This window comes from Sphaeramia orbicularis, chromosome 2, assembly GCF_902148855.1.
Source record: "Sphaeramia orbicularis chromosome 2, fSphaOr1.1, whole genome shotgun sequence".
In the NCBI taxonomy this organism is placed as follows: domain Eukaryota; kingdom Metazoa; phylum Chordata; class Actinopteri; order Kurtiformes; family Apogonidae; genus Sphaeramia; species Sphaeramia orbicularis.
The window spans coordinates 14,442,245-14,464,178 of NC_043958.1; the positions used below are offsets into that span (position 1 = coordinate 14,442,245).

At 38.7% G+C, this 21,934-nt stretch overlaps 1 protein-coding gene across 1 annotated transcript; it reads left to right on the plus strand.

Moving 5' to 3' along the window:
• Positions 1 to 11: 11 nt before the first annotated feature.
• On the plus strand, positions 12 to 20,175 carry igfbp2a (insulin-like growth factor binding protein 2a). Its single transcript, XM_030156980.1, has 4 exons — positions 12 to 485; positions 16,283 to 16,464; positions 18,997 to 19,137; positions 19,472 to 20,175. The coding sequence occupies exons 1-4, from the start codon at positions 86 to 88 to the stop codon at positions 19,628 to 19,630; spliced, it is 882 nt and encodes a 293-aa protein (XP_030012840.1). The 5' UTR covers positions 12 to 85; the 3' UTR covers positions 19,631 to 20,175.
• Positions 20,176 to 21,934: the final 1,759 nt, after the last annotated feature.

A 21,934-nucleotide genomic window follows, 5' to 3' on the forward strand; every position in this document is an offset into this window, starting at 1 on the left:
CCAGCAGCCCTCCAGCCCCGGCTTCACCTGTTCGCATGCACATTTCTTCCCCTTTTTTTCACTTGGGATTGCCTTCCATCGCCTCATGATAATGACCAAAAACCTCATACCTATAACTATGCTTTCGTACGCGGGCTGCAGCTTGCTGATCCTGTCCGCGTCCCTCGCCGGTGCCTCCCTGGCCGAGATGGTGTTCCGCTGCCCGGGCTGCACCGCGGAGCGCCAGGCTCTGTGCCCGCGGCTCACCGAGACCTGCGCGGAGATAGTGCGCGAACCGGGCTGCGGGTGCTGCCCCGTGTGCGCCCGGCAGGAGGGTGAAATGTGCGGAGTGTACACCCCGAGGTGCGCCACCGGACTGCGATGCTACCCGACCCCCGACTCGGAGCTTCCTCTGGAGCAACTGGTGCAGGGCCAGGGCCAGTGCCGGCGCAAAGTGGACCCCGAGACCACCACTTACAGCCAGGACCAGCGGGAGCAAACCAGCGGTCAGTCAGTTTATTGAAACCAGCTTTTCTTCTATCAATTTTTAATGACACTGTCTAGACTGCAGCCAGAGGAATAGAGTAGAAATAGTGCTTTGTCATGAAGGCTGTGCACAAAACCATATAAAACAGACACTGGTCCAGGACAGTCAACCTGAAGTGTCCTCTCTGCACTTTAAAGCAGGACATGCCCATTATAGTCTGATCTATTCATACATATTTGCATGGATGTCTGCTGTGCATCATGGAAGCAATTGTTCTGTCCTGTCCTGTGGAGGGCTAGCAATGCATGTGTCCTCTGTTGGGGACAAGAGTTTCACAACTTTACTTCCAAAAATGCTGTCCACTGTTTAGGACATTCCATACATATAAAGTAAAAAAAAAAAAAAAAACATCTGAAAAAACTATTGCATCATACTGTTTCCAATCAAGATAATTATATAATGCAAAAAAAAAAAAACAAGCAAAACTTTTACTTTCCAGGTCTCAGGAGATATAGAAAATAAAGAAAATGAGTATAAATATGCCCACTTTTTAAACTTTGCTCATAGAACGTAGAAGTCTGCACTCCTAGTGTTTTGCAGCTTCACTAGGACATATGTGTGTTTTACTTAGAATATAGTTTTGCAGTGTGGATTGGCCGTCGGGTATCAAAATGCTGACATTAAACTGGTTTGCATTGACCTGTTTGCAGTGCTGTGAATGATCCTGGTGTGCATGTGGAGAAAGAAACAAAAGAAACAGTCACTAACGCCCCAAACAGCTGGCCGGCCCTCTTGGTGTTTTGCAGTATTCCCTACAAAAAAACCCTGCCTTCTGAACACAGAGATAGTGGCCTGCGAAATTCACAGAACTCAGTGGGACGGACACAGAAAACATCCTCGTATTGATGTTGACGTTTGCACAGAGGAGTGGAGGGAAAGACCCAGTAGACAGACAGCAGGAGGAATGCTGCATTGATTGGAAAAGTGGACTTTAGGCTTTGATCAGTGGTAACTGTAAACTAGTGTTGACAGTGACTGCGTGAATCGGATTGTCCACCTGGAGAGTGAAGCGGACACATGTGCAGGAAGGAAGACCCTGAGTTGTAATCTGGATCCAGCTGAAGCAAAAAGACAAAGAAGAAGAAAAGTAAACGGCCACTTTAATGGGCTCATTTTGAGGTGACAAATGCTCAGTCAATGAGTGTGTTGTGAGTGTGGAGCTGGGCCGGGGTGTGATTTTTTACTCATTTCCAAATCTTTGTCAGGGTGTACCTCAAGACTGGCGTGTTTATTTTGGCACTACACATCTGGAAAGTAGAGCAATACGTTCTCTGTAAAGGCCCTGCAGGACGTAGCACACTGACAAAAGGTCAGAAATATTCCACGACACAGTAAATCAGTTTAATAACCATCATAATTAATTAATTCCACATTTATTGCATGCAACTGCATTGGTAACATTTCATTTAGAGGAGACTTTCAATGTGCTTGCAGAAAACAGATCATGAAGTTACATTGTTTTGTCTCTAATTTCTTCCTCCACTTTGGGGGTCGGGCTATACTTTGGTTTACAGGTCTGACGTGTAGCTAGATGTGTCAAAAAAGGAAAAAATAAAAACAATAAAGCTTAGGAATTGGTTGCAAAGGCTCAGTGAATAAAAGTCTGCAGATGAAGAGGGCTTTCATATGTTCAAATATTTTTTAAAAGAACTCAGTCAGATAAGGCTGCCAGCCTCTTCATACCCATCCTTTTCTCTGATGTACTCCCAGAGTGGAATCAGATAAGGTCGAGTACACCTTTACCGAGCCTCGAAATCCTGCTGCGTGTCGACTATGAACTAAATGGGTACTATCAGGTATTTACAATAAGCCTGGAAGTGTTCAATACTAAATTTTGATGCCTTAGGAGTAAATGTCCTCAGTGTCAATGCATTACTTTTCATTTTTACATTATGTTTCCAAGTGACTTCAATTTGAGGTAGATAGATTTACTTTTTATACTGCAAAACAAAAGCTGAAAAATAAAAATAAAGACATGCATCATAATATTGGGAGTTAAAGCCAAGGTGTCAGGATCAATATTAGAGGCTTTTGAAAAGTTTTAAATGCTTATTAGCCCTAATGTTCACTTAGGTCAACACTTAATGAAACAAACAAAAAATGTTTTAATAAAGAAATAAGGCAGATAAGGACACCAATCCCTCTTCTTCCCAACCTTTTTGTCTGGTATAGCCTCTCCAACTAAAGACTAAATTCTGCTGTTATGGTCTATATGTAAAAGTCTTATTAAGAACTAATAATTATCCAAAAAGGCCTATTGTTACAACATTTTAACAATTTATGACATTGATCAACAATTTGAACAGTTAAATGCATGATAGCATTTATGTTACTTCTATTCTGTGAAACATTCAGCTTGCACATAGCTTTCTAACTAGCTTTGACATAGCCGAACAGGACATCAGCTCGTAATCCTGTTCAGACGCTAACACATGCTGACACTCACGTGTTACCACACTTAGTTTTGCTAGTAGCTAAATCATTTTCATATACTTTAAACTACATCATGTCTCAAAAAAATTTCAAATGACTAATTTTATGCACTTTTAGTAAAATATCAGCATGACATGAGCATATAATCTTAATTTGATGTTTTCCTTCTTGGCAAATGCAAACACAGGCTACATGACCTTTAACAGTTGCTAACTTGCTAGTTTCATATTTTAAATCCAGTGACTTGAGTCAACTAGTTCATGCATTTTGCTAAATATTATCAGACTTTTATCTTTAATCTTAAATTGTTTTTAAGTAATGGAAACACATACATAAGGCTAATAATATAAATAATAATAATGATGATAATAATAATAATAATAATAATAATAATAATAATAATAATAATAATAATAACAACAACAACAACAACAACAAGATGATATGTGTCACATAGTAAGATAGACAATACAAAGAACATAATAGCAAAATGGTGTGACATAAAACACTAAAATATTAAAATGAGATAAAATATGCAAAAACATTTAAATTAGATTAAAGATACAAAATGACAGTCACTGAAAGGTGACAAAATTTTATAACCACTGATCTCACTATTTATAGTTGTTTTTCCTTTTCAATATATGTGGCACATCTCCTTCATACATGAGCTGCCACTTAGAATCTGCAGAAGTAGCCTTAGGTACATATAAACCTGGTAGGGAATCACTGTCTTGTTTCCTGTGCTGTGGTACTGTTTGCGCATTCATTGAAGGTTGTGTCTTTATTTTCACTAAATTGCATAGTTAACTATCTGTTGCTGTTTCAGATGGTTACCATCAGTCTTGCTTTCATTTGGCCCATGTTTAAGACTACATAGGCTTGATTTCCTGTAATAAACTCTTCTCGGATAAACAGCAAAAAGAGGAAGTAATGAAATCTCAGCTAGAAATCAGTACACAACGGCTGTTGGAAGACCTTTTTTGTTTGGATCTCCTCAAATATTTCCAGGAATGATCTACAAATCACAGAGGGAAAAGCAGATTATAACTCCATAATTAAGTGTCTGAGAGTGAACTGGTGATTCTTGCGCTGCTCTGACACCTTGGGCAAAGAATCAAATAATGAAATTTTGCAGACCCTTCAGTTCTGTGGTGAAACTCAACATCTTTACTTTAGATTAGTGAAAGGCCCAGACAAAGATAAGGCAGTGTAAACCTTCTCATATTGTTGTCATAGGTTGTGTGGTCCCATATGAAACAATACATTAGCAAACAATACATTCATTATGAGCTCAGATAAAATAAATGATAGAAACAAGCACTTCCCACATCTGGGGAACTGACCTGCTTGCCTTATCCTCAGTGACTTACACTGACAGTGCTCATATAAAGTTCTGCATCAGCTCCTCAGGCAAGCGGCAATAAAAAGGTCAAAGGTCAGATTACTTTGACCCTGGAGTAAAGAAGAAATACTGTAGCAACATGCAATAGAGGATTTAGGAAAAGAGGCAGAGGAGATGTTTTTATTGCAAAAATAAGCCCACGACCCCCACAAAAGATAATTAATCTATATTGATTTTTTTTATAGGGCAATGAACTGATTTTGTTTTTTTGCCTGTTTTTAATGAAACACTAATTAGGTGAAATGTACTGGCAGTGCACTGGCTTATTTTCCTCTCCGGTCCAGACCACAGGCGATTTAGTGCACTGTTTTGAATTACCGAAACAACTAATTACAGCATATTAGTAATGTAGTGAGTAAGAAAAAATGATGTGGCTCATAAATCTTTGAAATTACCACTGCTGAGTGCACACAACAGTGTTACATTATAATGCAAGAATTTCTTGTTTAACTCAGCAGGTTGTCTATCAAGATTGGCCCAGAATAAAAAAGTCACTTATGAAACTGTAAGAGCAGCTGTTGAATATTAGATATAAGAAATGGAGACGTGACATTGGCATGTATCTGAGAATTTGAGAGAACATGGAAAACATAAAGATAAGAAGTCATTCACAATATAACCTGAAGAAATGATGGATCCATTAGTGCTGTGCATCATTTTAAGCCAAGGTGACTGTCACATAGAATTACATAATGTGAGACTGGTCTTGACTCATATTGCTGACATTTAACTTCGCCACTAAGTCTATCTAGATCTGTTTTAATATCTAAATTAATAGGTGTCCATTTCTGTGGTGGAAAAAAGCATGATGCAATTTAGTGATCAGTAATTTTGTAACCATGCAGTCAGTTTTCATTAACATGTGCCAAACATGTTGAGAAATCTATGATATTTTCATACGAACCAGGAAAAATTACTCTAATCAGGTTTTCAGAAGGTTTAGGTATTGTTTGGGGTCAAAAGTTTAGGTTTTGCAATACAAATATGTGATTTCACATCACCTTGGACCTTTGTTATTACCATATCTGTGCACAGAAGTGTGGAAAAGGAAGAAAGGATAATAAACACGACCCAAAAGCGTAAAGACAAAACTTGCTAAAGAAGTCTACCTATTAGATCTGGTCTTTTAGTTAGTTTTGATGCATTGATTTTGCATTAATTTGCATTTGGTGGTGGCCAAAATGACTTTGGTGCTGCTCCAAAACCTTGTAATGGTAGTGAAAAGTGTCTACAACATTTAAAATGTAGAAGAAATATGCAAGATTCTGCTCTATTTTAGGTCAGCAAACACATTTAAGCACTGTCACATTAAATTAAATACAAAAGGTTAGATTTCATTGAGTTTTATCTCTGTTCAAATGACACTCAGATGTGTTTGATTTAGTGAGATCAAGTGGGGCGGTTACAGATTGCCTTCAACTGAACCCTGAAATAAAATGGCTGCTGAAAACACAAACCTTCGCTAGAGTTATTGTTGTTATCCACTCCAGGCCTTTAACATGAGGGGATAGTAAATCTGGTCTGCACCTGGGACAGTTTCACACCTGCCTTGTTTAGTTAGGACTTTTAGACTTTCCAGTTTGATCTGAACTAAATTTTCATTTGCAGTGTTGAACAAAAAGCTGATCTTTGGACCATCCAAAACAGGTGGTCTTCACCAGGATCAAACTGAGCCGTAGTTTGGTTGGCGTACGCTCTGAAAACATTTTTTGGATGGTTCAAACTTTTGGACCAGGTACCAGAGAGCACCAAAAAATAAAAGAAAAAGAACAGAAAATGGTATCGAGTGATGATGTTAGATAAATGATTTAAAGGAAGATGCAGATCATATTTGTCTGCTCCCAAAACTGCAGTGTGAAAGCAAAATAACTGGACGCAATATACACTCTAAAACAAAAACACAGACCTTTGTTTGGACTTCGGTTCAGGTTTCAGGTGTGAGACTCTTCTTTTCAGGGGATTATACACTAATGATTTTGATTTGATTCTGATTTTTGAATATTATTTTCAATTTCTCCCATTAGAGTCCCCTATTTTTCTGAAAATCATACAAACTGGACTGCAAATAGGCCTGTTCAAGCATGTTCCCAGTTGTTCCTATGTCATAAAGATGACTGTGGCTTAAGTTTCAGGCACATGTTTAGTTTATGGTAGGGGGAAACATGGCAGCAGAGCTAAGACTCAGCGTCAAATCATGGCTAACATATGACACTGTAAAATACTTTGTGGAAACTGGATCAGGTGTACCCACATGGTCAAAAGATCTGTACATAAGCCTTTGTTTAGAACAGATAAAGAAGTACAACACTACAAATGCAGAAGTTCTAAATCAAAGCAAGACTCTAAACAAGAGAAACAGATGGGTCATATTGGTCATAATATGGCACCATGTCCCAGTGGACCAGTGTTGGGAATATTAACGTTTATGTACCAACTCTACTGGGACTCAGGACAAGTATCACACACGTCCTGTACCCTCTGGTTTTCATCTTTGTGGATTCATGCCGCGGCAGGATAATGACCACGCACACCTCAAAGCTTGAAGACCAAAGGAGGCCAAGGAGCGCTGACTGTCGTGAACTTTCCTCCACAGTCACCCGACCTCGACCCCATTCGACATTTATTGGGCCAGTTGGAGACAGAGAAAGCCAAGATTTGTGTAACATCACAAGAAGCTCATGCTGGGACAACAGGTTTGGCACCAACTTGTGGAATCCATGTTAAAGCAAAAGTGGGCCAATACTTGACCTTTGTAATGAAACGCATTTTAGCATTTATTTTATGATACCAGACATAAAGAACTGGAAAGGAGGAGACAACAGATAAAATTCAGATGTAACAGAAGAAAGGCAGTTCATATACTTGTTTGTTTTGCTTCTGGTTGATTAATTTAACAGTTCAGTTATCTAGAACTGTGGACATTTTACGTGAAATAGCACAATATAGCACTGTGTAAATATAAATGCACAATATAAGTGCAGTGGACACACAACCATAGTCTCATTTCTCCTGCCCTACTTAGATAACTAACTGAAAATACTGTAATTTGATTTTCATCTTACAAACTCCTGAAGGTTAAAGCGGAGTAACAGTATACTTTCAGTGGTGACGAACAATATCAAACGAATCAGAAAAAAATCAGCCTTACTGCATGTAAATGTTCAGAGGCCACATCAAGGAGTTATCACTGATTTAAGGCAAGATTCAGGATCTATTTTATGGTCAGTAACTACCTAGGGAAATTTGTGCCTGTCCTGTACCTACACAAGCCCAATTAAAAGAACATTCAGCATACGTGAAGGAGGACGTAGCAGGACAAAAGACAAAAACAGTAATTTCATCATTTATTATTTGTATTTCTCAGCCATCCTTACTATCCTTTGTGGTTGAGGGTAATTACAATGTTGTGGTGACACTGACAGCGATTTTTGGGTTTTGTTGTAAATTGCAGTCATTATCAGTGGTAGACTGGAACGACAACAGGCCAAAGGATGTTTGTTGTGTTTGGTTATTATAACGGAGGTGAGTTTCCTAGAAGTGTTTTATCAAGTATGCAATCTGCAAGGAGTGCCATTGACAAGAGAATACAGCAGGGAGTGTTGTGTTTTCAAGTGGTTTGTTTCAAGTTGTTTGAAATAAGTCACAGAGCAGAATGATAGATTGTGTTGGGCTTATGATGTTTGGTTGCATAAATTCTATAAATAATGTCCTTATTGTCACAAAAAGAAGAAGCATTTCCATTACCATGTTTTAGTCAGACTTTAAATTGGTAATGTCATGTTATAACGACTAAAAGTACTTTGACTGGTGAGCTCAGACTTCTGGACACTACTGCATATGTAAATCAAAGATTTTAAATGATAATAAAGTCAGAATATCGATAACTATATCATTATTACTAATAACAGGGGGAGTCCATAGTTTATTAAACTTGAGTTGAAATGTCCCCCACCCACGAGTTTCCCACTACCCTCTCTGTTTATGTGCAGTATCATTTGATATTCTGTTCCTGCGGAAACCTGGATCCAAATAAAGGTTCCTTTAATCAGATTGGAAGGGTGGTTTGTTGCTTTGACTGGGATCACACCATATATGACCTTGGAAAGTGAACACTTTGATTAAATCCAAACAGAACCCATTCACTTGCTTGAATGTAACATGAATTAGAAATAAGACGTTATTGTGCCTGTTTGGTATGGAGACATAGTTATTCTGTGGCTGTTAATCCCCCAGAGTCAGTTTTATATGTGGTCAGTGAGCATGTCAGATCGTGGGCAGCCCTCTTGTATTCACATTGTTATAAAAGTTGTTGAGGAAAAAATGGGGTGGAAAGAAAAGTGGAAAAAACCTGCAGTGCCATCTGGTCACTGAAATAACATTGTTAGCTAACAAGGGGCATTCCTGTGTACCTGCGGGGGTGTCCAGACGGAGTCCGCAGGACTGAAATAGCTCCGAGATAATCCCCCTCCACCCCAAGCTTCTCCAAAACAGGGGCATTTGTGCCATCTCCCCTCCAGGCGTCAACTTCACTTGTACCCATGCCAAGAATCTCCTCGTGCCTGTACTGGAACCAGAATAACTTCCCACCCCCCTTTTTGGTCAAGAGTGATTTAAGACAATACAAACACTGTCTGAAATGCTACTGACACTGGAGGGGAAGGGAAGAGGGACGGTCCCTGAACACACTTTTGACAGATTTACGTATGAGCTGTAAAACGGTACAGGGTTCTGCAAAGGCATCATCACTGCAGTTTTGTGTTTCTTCAGCATATTGTAGCCTGACATTCTCCAAGGTTATATCAGACATGGACAGGATTTTTTCCTTTTGTTCTTTATTTCTTTGGCTGTGAGGGGGTGGAAGCTAAGAGTCTTCCATAGGTTTTATGGAGACTCTGCGTTAGCTCTCAAACCAACTTTTATGAACAAACTGAATCCCGAAACCTCAATTATATGTAGTCCAGAAAGAAAAAAAAAAAACAGAAAAAAAAAAAAAACAATTGTACCACATTGAATGGTGTTTTTTGACTGTCCCAAGTCTTGATTAATTTGGAGCCACATTTTAATGTTCCTATGTGCATATAACCTGTGGATTACATTGGGAGATACACTGCGTTCGAAAATTATTCATAATGCAACACTTTCTTTTTTTTTTACACTTTCATGTAACAATGTTATTCCAAAATAGATTAAATTAAGTTTATATCTTAAAATTCTGTTTGAAACTTTTGCAAATTTATTTCAAACAGGAATATAACATGTACATAAGTATTCTCAGTGTTTGCTCAGTACTTTGTTGACGCCCCTTTAGCAGCAATTACAGCCTCCAGTCTGTTTCAGTCTGATGCTACAAGCTTCACATACCTATTTTTGGACGGTTCTTCCCATTCTTTTTTGCAGAACCTCTCCAGTTCCATCAGGTTGGATGGGAAATGTCGCTGCAGACATTTTCAGACTCTCCACAGATGTTCAGTGGGGTTCAGGTCTGGGCTGTGGCTGGGACACTCAAAGCCACTTCTTTGTTATCTGGGCTGTGTGTTTAGGGTCGACGTCCTGTTGAAAAATGAATCTTCAGCCCAGTCTGAGGTCAGAGCACTCTGGTGCAGATTATCATCAAGGATGTCTCTGTACATTCCTGCATTCATGTTTCCCTGGACCCTGACTGATGCTAACACCACCATGCTCCACCGTAGGGATGGTGTTGGACAGGTGATGGACCTCCAGACATGACACATGACAAACAGTTCAATGTTTGTTTCATCAGATCACAGTTTAGTTTCTCCTGTTCTGGTTCTGTACCTTCCACAGACCTGTCCCTCAATAGAATCCTGTCTCAGAGGTCTACACACACTTGATGACTTGCTTTGTGCTCTGGCGTACACTGTCAGCTATCAACCCTTATATAGACAGGTGTGTGTCTTTCCCTATCATGTCCAGTCAGCTGAATTTACCACAGGTGGACTCCAGTCACCTGAAGTATGAGGAGTGGGAACAGGATGCACCTGAGCTCACCAAACAGTCAATACTGAAGTACATGTTAGATTTTAATATTTTATTTTTAATGAATTTGCAAAAATTTTAAACAAACTTTTTTTTCCTTTTGTCATTATGAAATATGGTGTGTAGAAGTTTGAGGTAAAAATAAATAAATAAATGTAATCTACTTTGGAATAAAGCTGTAACACAAGAAAAAAAAGAAAAAGAAAAAAGTGTAGCACTGAATATTTTTCCAGATGCACTGTATGCTAATGTGAGCTATGTTATCAAGTTTCCTTTTAGCAAAATACTCTGAGTGAAGATGAAGTCATTCCTTAGACTTGAACTCAAGAAAATACTGAAAAAGGAGCCAACCTATACAACCTGTGCTGATATTGAAATCATCTTTTAGAGCTAAGGCTGTACGATTTGGCCTCATCGATAATTATCACAAAAAAAGTCAAATCATTATTGATTTAAAGTTAAAGGTTTTTGGTTTGGTCCCGAATGAAAACTGAATAAACCATGTGATTGTTTGGGATTCTAAATTATTTTGTAAGAAACGTAACAAGAGGAAAATTATGCGTAAGGTGCAACAAGATGAAAACATTACAAAAAGATTAAAAAAAAAGACATTTGTGATTTCAAAATATTCCTCATGGTCAGAATGTGATAAACAATTGCCAACCAACGGAACATTGCATAAGTTTGGAAGTATAAGATCAAAACAGTTATGATCAAGTCTTTTTTTCATTTCATTGCAATAAAATATGCAGAGTAAAATGAAATGAAATGGCAAAATATTGTTTTAGATGAGAAAGTAAACTGTAAAATGTAAAATGTAAATGACAATAATGGCTGCGATATATATATAGTGATATAATGAACAATAATACACCCAGTTTGTACATGTATCTGTCAACAGCATTTATGTGAACACTTTTGGGCTGTCGTCTATAGAGCTGCTACTGCAAAACATCAGAAAAAAAAAATCACAAAGTCATAACATTTGGTGATAATTTCAATATGTCATACCTTATGGAAATTCTTCCTGGACCATTATCCTGCTTCCTGTTTGTTTGACGTACACAACATAACATGTCAGTGTATTTAAATATTCATGTTTTGCCCATTAGCTGTTTGTGGAGAGTATTAGATGACACATAAGGCAAGTTAAATTTTGTCCATAAATATTGTTATACACATACATTTTCCATGTCCTTTTCCGTTCAGTGCATATGGCAATTAACATATTAAGTATTGCAGAACATATTGACTCTAAATTAGCCTCAGTGTTTTTATGTTGTATATGGGCAACATGAATTGTTTCTTGTGTGGAAATAAGGGAGGAAAACTACCAGCTACTTTAACACAACTGTCAGCCAATATTAATTGATCTGAATGGTTGAAACTCCATTTTACTCATGACCTTTGAGTCTGTTGTTGTCACTATTATTGTTAAAGATAATTGGATTTGTTATGCACCTTAGTTCATAATGTGTTCAGCACTAAAACATGCAATCTCAGGTTAGACTAAGGAGCATCTGTGTTATTATTTGGGAACTCCATAACCTGTCTGTATGTTCATTAATACTTGAAGCTGACGAGAAAGATCTGTCTGTTGTTTAGGACTGTATATTTGGACTTAATGGTTAATTATCACTCATAAATGATGTTGGTTTTAACACATGGATGATGTTTCCCACCAGCCGCAGAAGGGGTCAGCTGATTAAATAACAGCCCAACTTTGCTTGTTGAAAAGCTAAAGGTCCACTCACATCCTTCGTATCTCTCCCAGACGTTCAAGTTTGTCGGAGCTGCATGCGATGCCTCCCATTTTCAATGTGTTCCAGCTTGCCCCAGTTCATGTCCTAGTTTTGGTCCTGTACAGTACAGTCGCCCAAGAGTTCACCCAGCAGAGCCGGTAGCAAGAGAGATGCCTGGCCTTGGATGCCGAGCTGTGTACGTACGTGCCAGAGCCTGTCCAAAGCCTGCTTTTAGACGACTGTTGCGGGCCAGAAAGCCTGGAAGGTAAACATATCTGCACTCTGCTGAGTTTGTGTTTCTAGGAGAACAGTCCCACTAGGCCTTGTAATGGACGATGAACTGCAGCTACTCAATGCCAGTGCCTTTCATCAACTTATGACTTATTCTCACCTCGGAATTGCTTATTGAAAGGGCTTATTGAAGTTTTTTCATAAAGTCAGGAAAACTAATAAATGTTGTACATATGCCTCAGTGTTCAGATGGAGGGTACTTTATATTTTTGGGTGATGTGAGCATTTCTTAGCTCAATTACTGGATAGCTATGCATTTAAAGACATTTAACGGTCAAACTTTTGAATCCCTGCAGTCTTCCTGGCCAAGAGCCGGTTCTTTTTGCTGTTGAAACAACTGGCCGAGATGGAAAAAGGTATCAACTAACTAACTAAGCTAAGCTAAGAGAACCAACATCACCAGATGGAAGAAAAACATCACACCCATCAATTTGTCTGACATTCGCTAACCCTTGAGACATCATATTCCCTTAAGTGACGTAAGGACCCATTTCAACAGAAATACTCACATCTTTTCTTTTTTTTTTTGCTTTTGTTTTTAATTCTGTTTTTATTGAAAGAAGTTAGGTTTTTACAAACTTAGACAGATACACAAACTTTATACTTCCAGAGAGTGAGTATAAAGAACAAAAACATTTATAGCAGCTCATTATTGTCTTGGCACATGGTATAAATAAAAATAAATAAAAACACAAAAAGATATTTCCTTCGGTTAGAGGATTTTGAGTTCATATTCATGTGATCGTTTCAGCAAAATCAGATCTCAAAGACCTCACATATCTTACCCATCCTTCTCAGTGTTGGACAAAACAATCCATCTTCAAATTTACAGTTAAGCTTATTTTTTTCATCCTATAAATTCCCACAGTTATGTCTGTACAGTTATTTGGTGTCGGTTCTTCTTGTGTCATCTATCGTTTGGTTATTGCTTTTTTTCCTTCAGCTAGTAATATGCTGAATAAGTATCTATTTATGTTTTTGACCTCTGGAGAAATGCATCCCAAACATATAGTTTGAAATGAAAGGGTAGATGGGTATTAAGAATGATTTCTATGGCTTTATGTGTTTCTTTCCAATAACTGGTTTCTTTTTTAGTCTTTCCATAGACAACTCTCCATTTGCTCAGTTGACCAGAATCTGGACAATCAGACATGACACTTCTGGTCTACGTGCCATCTGCGAAATGAGACATGGATCAGTTATAGAGAGGAAGCCTCTCAGTCCATTGTCTGAGGCTTAATTCAAGCAGTAGACTGGACAGTACGCCTGCTGCTCTGTTGATACTGCTGATCTTTAGCCCACCGCTGTGGAACGGCTTGTACTGCAGAGGCCTAGTGCCCCCTAAAAGTGGGGTCCTGACCCTCTGTGTTTGTGTGTGTGCCAGTGCATTTGAGAGGGCTTTGAGCTTTGTCCACTGCGTATAAAACTGTGTGATCATCTGTGGCGTTTGAAACTGTGTCTTTGAACATCTCAGGTTTCCACCAGAAAGAGGGAGTGATGGTATTGCACTTGGATGCTGTCGGGATTACGTAAGACGGCAAAACAAAAGACACCCCAGCCGCCAGTATTCCTCTGTGTGTTGTGTGTTTATCTGTGCAACTTTTGTGCACACACACATTAAAGCACACACCTGATTTCAGTTGACTTTTGCCCTTTTTTTGCAAAGAAACTCAAGTCTTCAAAGAAAAGCTAGAGCGAGCTCAGTGGAGCGTCATAGGGGGAACTGAAGTCCAACAACACTAGGTCTATCTGATGGCAAAAGGCGCCAGCACCTTGTTTTTGCTTCTTTTGGAATTTCCTTTCTCCCGTTCTCTCTTAGGCCTTTTGTAATCATATTCTGTAACCGGACGTCAAATTTACCTCTTGCAGAGTGTAGAGAATACCTCTCCAGCCCACCACCACCATCACACACATTTGCTTTCATTCTCTGCCCTAAAAACGCCTTTCCAGAAGTCTGTGTGTTGGCCCATGCATAACTGAACTATCCACTTTCTGGCTGCTTCATTGACCTTCTTTACTGTGCTTATTTCCATTCTTTCCATTTTGGTGTCAAGTGAAGGCCTGCATAGGTGAAATTCATTCTTTCCTGCAAAATTAAAGTCATTGAATAGAAAACACTCCTCTGGCACATGGAAAAGCTAAATGATCAAGTGTATATTCCCTTTGCTTTGGTTAAACTAGGCAGTTAGTGTATAGTGCAAATGGAACGCAAAACTTTTTAAAACACTTTTCTTCCACTCCCTCCCCATCAACATTCAACCCCAAGTATGCTCTGTTGTCAGAAACAACATGTTGGGTTGGACCTGATGGCCTCTCACATTGTTTGCTCCATCTGTTTGAAGAGAGGCGTTTTTTTTTTTTTTTTTTTTTTTTTTTAGGTTGATGTTTAACAAGACTCCAAGGAGAGAGTAGACAGTCAAAGTCAATGAAAATCACCAGGAGGAATCGTTGGATGGCCACAGACACTTGGCTGTGCAGCGTGGTCTTAGTGACATACTGACATGCAGTGCATTTATGCTGGTTTGTTGCATGACTAAATCTGAATTCCACAGGATGAATCAGGATGATTTAGTGGCATTTAGGAAAATACTCTGTTGGTTTTCAAGTTGAACTGTGACAACCCTTAATAGTCTAATTTGGGTGAAGTTCATCATCTTGTCCTCCAAATTAAAGTCCTGCAGAAGTGGAAAATTTTCAAATTAGTGACAATATCAACTTTTGTGTTCATTTATCACTGCGTTTTAACATCTGCTCATGAAATAGAATCGCATTAGAGGGGAAAAAACAAACCATGGAAACCTGTCTGACTAAAGTTCACCAGTGGCCAACTTTTTCTCAGCCCACAAGCTTGTTAACGGGACTGCATGTGGTTGCCTCGTATGAGAAAAGGAAAAGCTTTTAATGACTCACTGATCTGCTGAGCACTCTTTCAGTGGTTTGGACACGTTATCCCTTTTTGTTAGCATTATCTCAAGTGAAAATGTCAACTGTAACAATGTGGAAACACTGTCACAAACTGAAAACTCTCTGGGAGTGAAGCAAAAGCAAAGCATGAATGAAGCTAAAACAAGAAGAAGAAGAAGAAGCAGGGTTGATGCCAGCTAAAAATAGAGTTTTGGCACATTTATGGGGGTAGCTTTTACATCCTATGGGCCCCAGGTGAGCTACATTAGCTGACAGGACTCCTCATTTAGCCATTTGACTTCTGAGCTTTGTTAAGTTTGATCACTTGAAAGTTGGAGAGGCATGTAATCTCACTCAGTTCTACAGGCAGACATGGCCCACAAGGATCACAAATAAATATAAAAAAAGCACTTTGTGGTTACCCAGAGTAAAATTATGACATGTCAAAGCATCAAAAGTTTCTGTTTCTTGGCTCTGCAGGCTCGCCGTCACCTTTGCAGCTGGTCTAGCTCCATCTGTCCACTTCCAAAAACCATTTTAGCAGAGAAGGCTGCTAAGTTTGTCACTCTGAAAAATGATCCGTTCAAAGCTGAGCCTAATTTTCTCCATTTTCAGCCTCTCCAAAAAGGCCCAATCCATTACCAGAATGACAGCAGGAGGGTAACAGAGCGGCTTAGTGCGCAGAAAGATCATCCCCAAATGTCACAGGTTAAATGCTTTTAGCAGCCAATATGTCCATCATATTGTCCTTGAGAGAAGTCCATTCCTGCTTAAATTAATTTCTACACTGCAGAGTATTCTAGCAGACAACTAATTATAACCTTTAAACTGCTTTACTGTTGATGTGAGAGGGTATCCGAGCCCTTTCCCGGTATTTTCAGTCAACATGTTAAAAACATAAAACTAAGGGAAAAGAAAACAACTTGTTTCTACAGTAACATCACAAATAGTCCAGCTGATTACAGATTTTGGTGGAACCCTTAGGTGAGGCTGTGGAGCTGGTGCCTGAGTTGGGGGTGAGTGAGGTCCCAGCCGTACAGAAGCCCAGCAAACAGGCCACGTGGCTGGGCCCGAAGGAGAGCGCCGTCCGCCAGCACCGGCAGGAGATGAAGACTAAGATGAAGACCAACAAGGTGGAAGAGGTGAAATCTACACGGTCTAAACAGGTGGGTCAGTTATTAAAGACAGATCAAGAAAAAAAGAAAAGCAGCATGTGTGTATTTGTTCTATTTTAACCTTTTAACATCCACCATTTTTACTGAATCTTTTCATTGACGTTGCATTTACTGTTATGGTTAGGATTTCTATAGAAGAAACATCAGAGGCCAAAATCTGTGTTTTAAAATGTATTTGAAGGATTGCTTTTGATTTAGTTTCTGTGTTTAACAAGTGGCCAAAGCACAACCAGCTCCATGCAGACCTGGTGGATGTTAACAGGGGTATTTCTTTGTAAATACTACTCCTTCACTCATCAGTAGTTTGTTTGTGGTATAAAATTCAGGTCTTCTAATTGAAATAAACCATGAATAGCCATTTCAATTGGCCTTACATAGAATTGTTCACTAAAAACAAACACATCCAGGTGGACTGCAACAATGTTTGACTTCTATGTCAGATTTGGGAACACCTTACTTTTAGCTTTGACAACATGATTGATTTTTATCTAAAACTAGTGAATATTATACCTTTTAATGTAAAAATGGTTTGAATATTGTGCTCATATTAATCTACTGTATTATAGAAGCACATATTTGGATTAATCTTTTGAAAAATATGCAAATTTAATTTCACTGTTCAGTTTCATTGTATTGGACATTAGATTTGGTATGAAAGGCGACTGCTTTTAATTCACCCAAAATGCACGTCCTATAACACTGGGTTACAAAAAAATGTTTTTTGCAAGTTGTCTAGGTTTTTTCAACTGAATTAGGACCATTTTGCACCGCTAAATCCAAAAATGACATCTGTTTTTCTCAATCAGGCCAGGTTTTTTTGATAATTTGATTTTGAAAAATTTGATCTTCTCACAAAATTGATGACATTTTTGTGACTTTATCAGTTGATTTTTTATATAGTTCTCACCCAAAATAGGTTTTAAGAGAAAAAAAAAAATCATTTTCTAACAGGATTTTCTGTTGCGTACAACGGTGTATTCACCACAGATGTAGCAGAATACGTCAGGCTTATTTTTGCAAGATCTTCTAGTCGAAGCCATTTCATTCACCTGTAATATTAAAAAAATGTTAATCATAAATTGGCAAAATTAAAATCTTCAGAACTCGTTTATTGCAAGAAATATGAAAGAATTTTGAATCATATGATGTGAAAATGCCCATCAATGTAAGCAAAAATGTTAAGAAGCCAATATGTAGCATAGTTCAGAAAGTTGACCTGATTGAGCAAAATTAATGTGATTTTTGGATTCAGCACACCAAAATTATCCTGAATCAGCTCAAAAAACTTAAACAATAAATTTGTTGTTGACCAGTGTAATATATAAGCAACAACCACCACACTGGAAGTAAACTTTAGTCAACAGTGTGTCTCTGGTGAAGGAAAAAGGAGCACAGTGTCGCCTCCTAGTGGTGCAGTAGTTGATGCTTGAACCTCATCATACCTTTGAATTTGAGCTACGAATAATTATTCTAAAAGGGTTAACAGTGTAGAAGTATGTTTTCTCCCTCCCTCTGTGTTCAGTACTTTAATTCTACCAACTGCTACTCTTTAATCCAGAGATATTTCATGACCTTGAACACACCTGCTGGGTTCTGTAGTACTCATTGGGTAGTCTCAGCCAGTGGTACTTTCCATCCACCATAAAATTCTCAAAAGGTTACGCAAGTTCCACCGAACACTTTACAACTGCCTTGAAAAGACTTTTGGCTCTGGGATAGTGAGGTAAAGCTGAGGTCACTGGCAGAGTTTTATTCATTACTGGCAAAAAACACAAGTTATTTGCACATTACAGAACCTCCTTTAAATTTATTTTCTGTATGCTCTGAATGTGTGTAATGTGAAAGTCCATGTAGTGAGTCAGAAACTTCCTGATCGCCTCACAAACACATCATTGGTAACGACTGCAATTCAAGGAGTTTTTCCCCTGAATATTAATCGGTCAGTTATTTCCTCCATTAGTTTTATGGAGCAGTTTTTCCCAAAAGCCAAGATGAGGTCTTGTTTGGTCCAGAATGCAAAAATATCAAGTTGACTGCCAAAGAAGCCTGCAAAAATCCAGAAAATATTCAACTGTTGACTTCTCGTTCTTAAAAGAATTCCCAGTCCGATCCACCAATTACAAATAGTTGGTGGTTAAGTTAATAGCTGACAACTGGGGACTAATTATTGCAGCTCTAACTGAATATTACAATTTATTGGTTGCAAGCATGCGCATGGATCCTTCCAGACTTGCAAATACTATATAAGCATTTCCATCAAATAACTCCATCAAAATAACTTCATGTAAGAGCATATACATGTAGACAGAGAACCAATAAAACAGTTAGATTCAAACCAGCATAAAAGAGTTAAAATGTAGGAAGTTTCACATGTAAAAAATGTCCACAAAAGTAACAGCCGTGAGTGAAACAAAAGTGTAGTCATGAAAATGGAAAATCCAGATTTGAATTAACAAAAGGAACAATAACGTTACCAAAGGTCACCGAAACCTCCACTTAACTTGTGTTGTTGTTTTGTTGAAGACTCAGTGTCAGCAGGAGCTCGACCAGGTCCTGGAGCGGATATCCAAGATGCCCTTCAGAGATAACCGGGGTCCCCTGGAAGACCTGTACGCCCTGCACATCCCCAACTGTGACAAGAGGGGGCAGTATAACCTCAAACAGGTGACTCCGGGCATTTTGGGAAACAGAGTTTTAGGAGGAAAGGGTGCACCCATCTGATAATATGCAAGTATATAGAGGAGAAAAGGTGGGTAAATCACCGCAAAATGAAGAATTTTAAATTTTTTTTTAGCCCAAGAAGAAGTTGTGTTTTTATATTTTTACATATTTGAGTTTAAAATTCAGCAGTTGCTTCAATTTTAAAGAAAAGTAAGAGTAACATCCTAAGGACATTACCTTCACACCTCATCCACTGTACTATATAGACATGCATGTTTAGGGTTGACGGAACTGACAAGAATGGCCATAAATTGCAAAACATCATGTTTTCTTTCAGTGCAAGATGTCTCTCCACGGTCAGAGGGGTGAGTGCTGGTGCGTTAACCCTCACACCGGCCGCCCTATCCCTTCAGCCCCCACTGTAAGGGGGGACCCCAACTGCAGCCAGTACCTCAGTGAGCTGGAGCTGGAGCTCCCAGACATGGACCAGATATAGTGGAGTGAAAAAAAAAAAAAAGACAAAAAAACTGTAAAGTATGTGGGAACAATGAACATCTGAGTAAGCTATATACAGTATTCTCTTTCTTTGTGTATGTGTCTCTAATTCCTTTGACGACAGTGACGTCTGAAATCCTAACCACCGAAAAGGAATAGCTTTGAACGTAGGATGTAACTGCAGATTAATTTTAGGGGTAAAAATAAAACTTAGGACTCCTTTTTTTTGTCATAAATATTCAGTAGATGTCAGCAGGAGAGTCGGTGACATTGCTATACTAGTGACTTTGCTCAATTTTCAGTGTTTGGTACTGTTTGTGTTGGAAAAAAAAAAGACAAGCCTTCAACATATTTGGTGTTTTAAGTGTGTTTTCATGTCTCAGCTTGCAGACTACTACTTGTATGCCCTGTGCGATACTATAGGTTTGAGTACACCTGGCTTTTAACACACCGTATTAATGAACTGTAGTACGTGCATTCGGTCCTGGAGGAGGACGGGACTTTAGGTCACCTGGTGAATAACAATTAAAATGATAGTAAACTCAATGTGTGCCTGTGATTTAATTCCAAAACATCAGTTGCACTGTAAGCGTTCTTTACCAACAGTTATTACCTATAAGGTTTTTGGCCAATTTTAATGATCACAAGATAACAAGCTTGGTTTGAGCATTAGTTGTTGTTTGAGATGTATCTCTCAAACCTTAATACCAGAAAACTACAGCGTACTCAGAAAGTATTCAGAACACCGGTTTGTTTTTGTTTGACATTTTCGTGTTTCATTCCAGAATATATTTTCATTTTTACCTCCAAATTCTACACACAATACCTCATAATGTAATAATTGTTTGAAACTTTTGCAAATTTATTTCAAACAGGAATATAACATGTACATAAGTATTCTCAGTGTTCGCTCAGTACTTTGTTGACGCCCCTTTAGCAGCAATTACAGCCTCCAGTCTGTTTCAGTCTGATGCTACAAGCTTCACATACCTATTTTTGGACGGTTCTTCCCATTCTTTTTTTGCAGAACCTCTCCAGTTCCATCAGGTTGGATGGGAAGTGTTGCTGCAGACATTTTCAGACTCTCCACAGATGTTCAGTGGGGTTCAGGTCTGGGCTGTGGCTGGGACACTCAAGGACATTCAGTCGTCCCAAAGCCACTTCTTCTTTGTTATCTGGGCTGTGTGTTTAGGGTCGACGTCTTGTTGAAAGATGAATCTTCAGCCCAGTCTGAGGTCAGAGCGCTCTGGTGCAGATTATCATCAAGGATGTCTCTGTACATTCCTGCATTCATGTTTCCCTCGACCCTGACTGGTCTCCCAGTTCTTGCCGTTAAAAACATCCCTACAGCCTGATCCTAACACCACCACGCTCCACTGTAGGGATGGTGTTGGACAGGTGATGGACAGTGCATGGTTTCCTCCAGACATGACACATGACAAACAGTTCAATGTTTGTTTCATCAGATCACAGTTTAGTTTCTCCTGGTCTGGTTCTGTACCTTCCACAGACCTGTGCCTCAATAGAATCCTGTCTCAGAGGTCTACACACACTTGATGACTTGCTTTGTGCTCTGACGTACACTGTCAACTATCAGCCCTTATATAGACAGGTGTGTGTCTTTCCCAATCATGTCCAGTCAGCTGAATTTACCACAGGTGGACTCCAGTCACCTGAAGTACGAGGAGTGGAAACAGGATGCACCTGAGCTCACCAAACAGTCAATACTGAAGTACATGTTAGATTTTAATATTTTATTTTTAATGAATTTGCAAAAGTTTCAAACTAACTTTTTCACTGTCATTATCAGGTATTGTGTGTATAGAGTTTTGAGGCAACTTTCTGGATGTGCTGTATATTTGTCTATTGCACATAAAACTCATTTGGACAAATACCGCACAATCACAAATTATAATGCAACATTAAATACAAAGAGTTTCCATGTGAGTTTTTCCCAGAACTTGAGATGAATATAACAATATGGACAATTTGCTGGAATATCATCTGTATCATCCCATTTTTGCAAAAATATTTTGAAGAACAAATAATACATTTTGAATAAAGTGAACAAAGTGCCAAAAAAAAAAAAAGACAAAGGTGAGGTTTGTAGTCTGTTGTGCTGAGCAGTTATGGGCAGTGGGTTACTTCATTTCCTATGTGGAAGACTGGGGTTGTTTTTTGATAAATGTCGTTAGGCTTGTAGCTCTTTTCTGCTGTTAACTTAAAGACAGCTAAAAACAAGTGAACACGTGCAAATATTCCATGTTCAGCCTTTTGTATCACAACAAACACGTACAAATCTTCC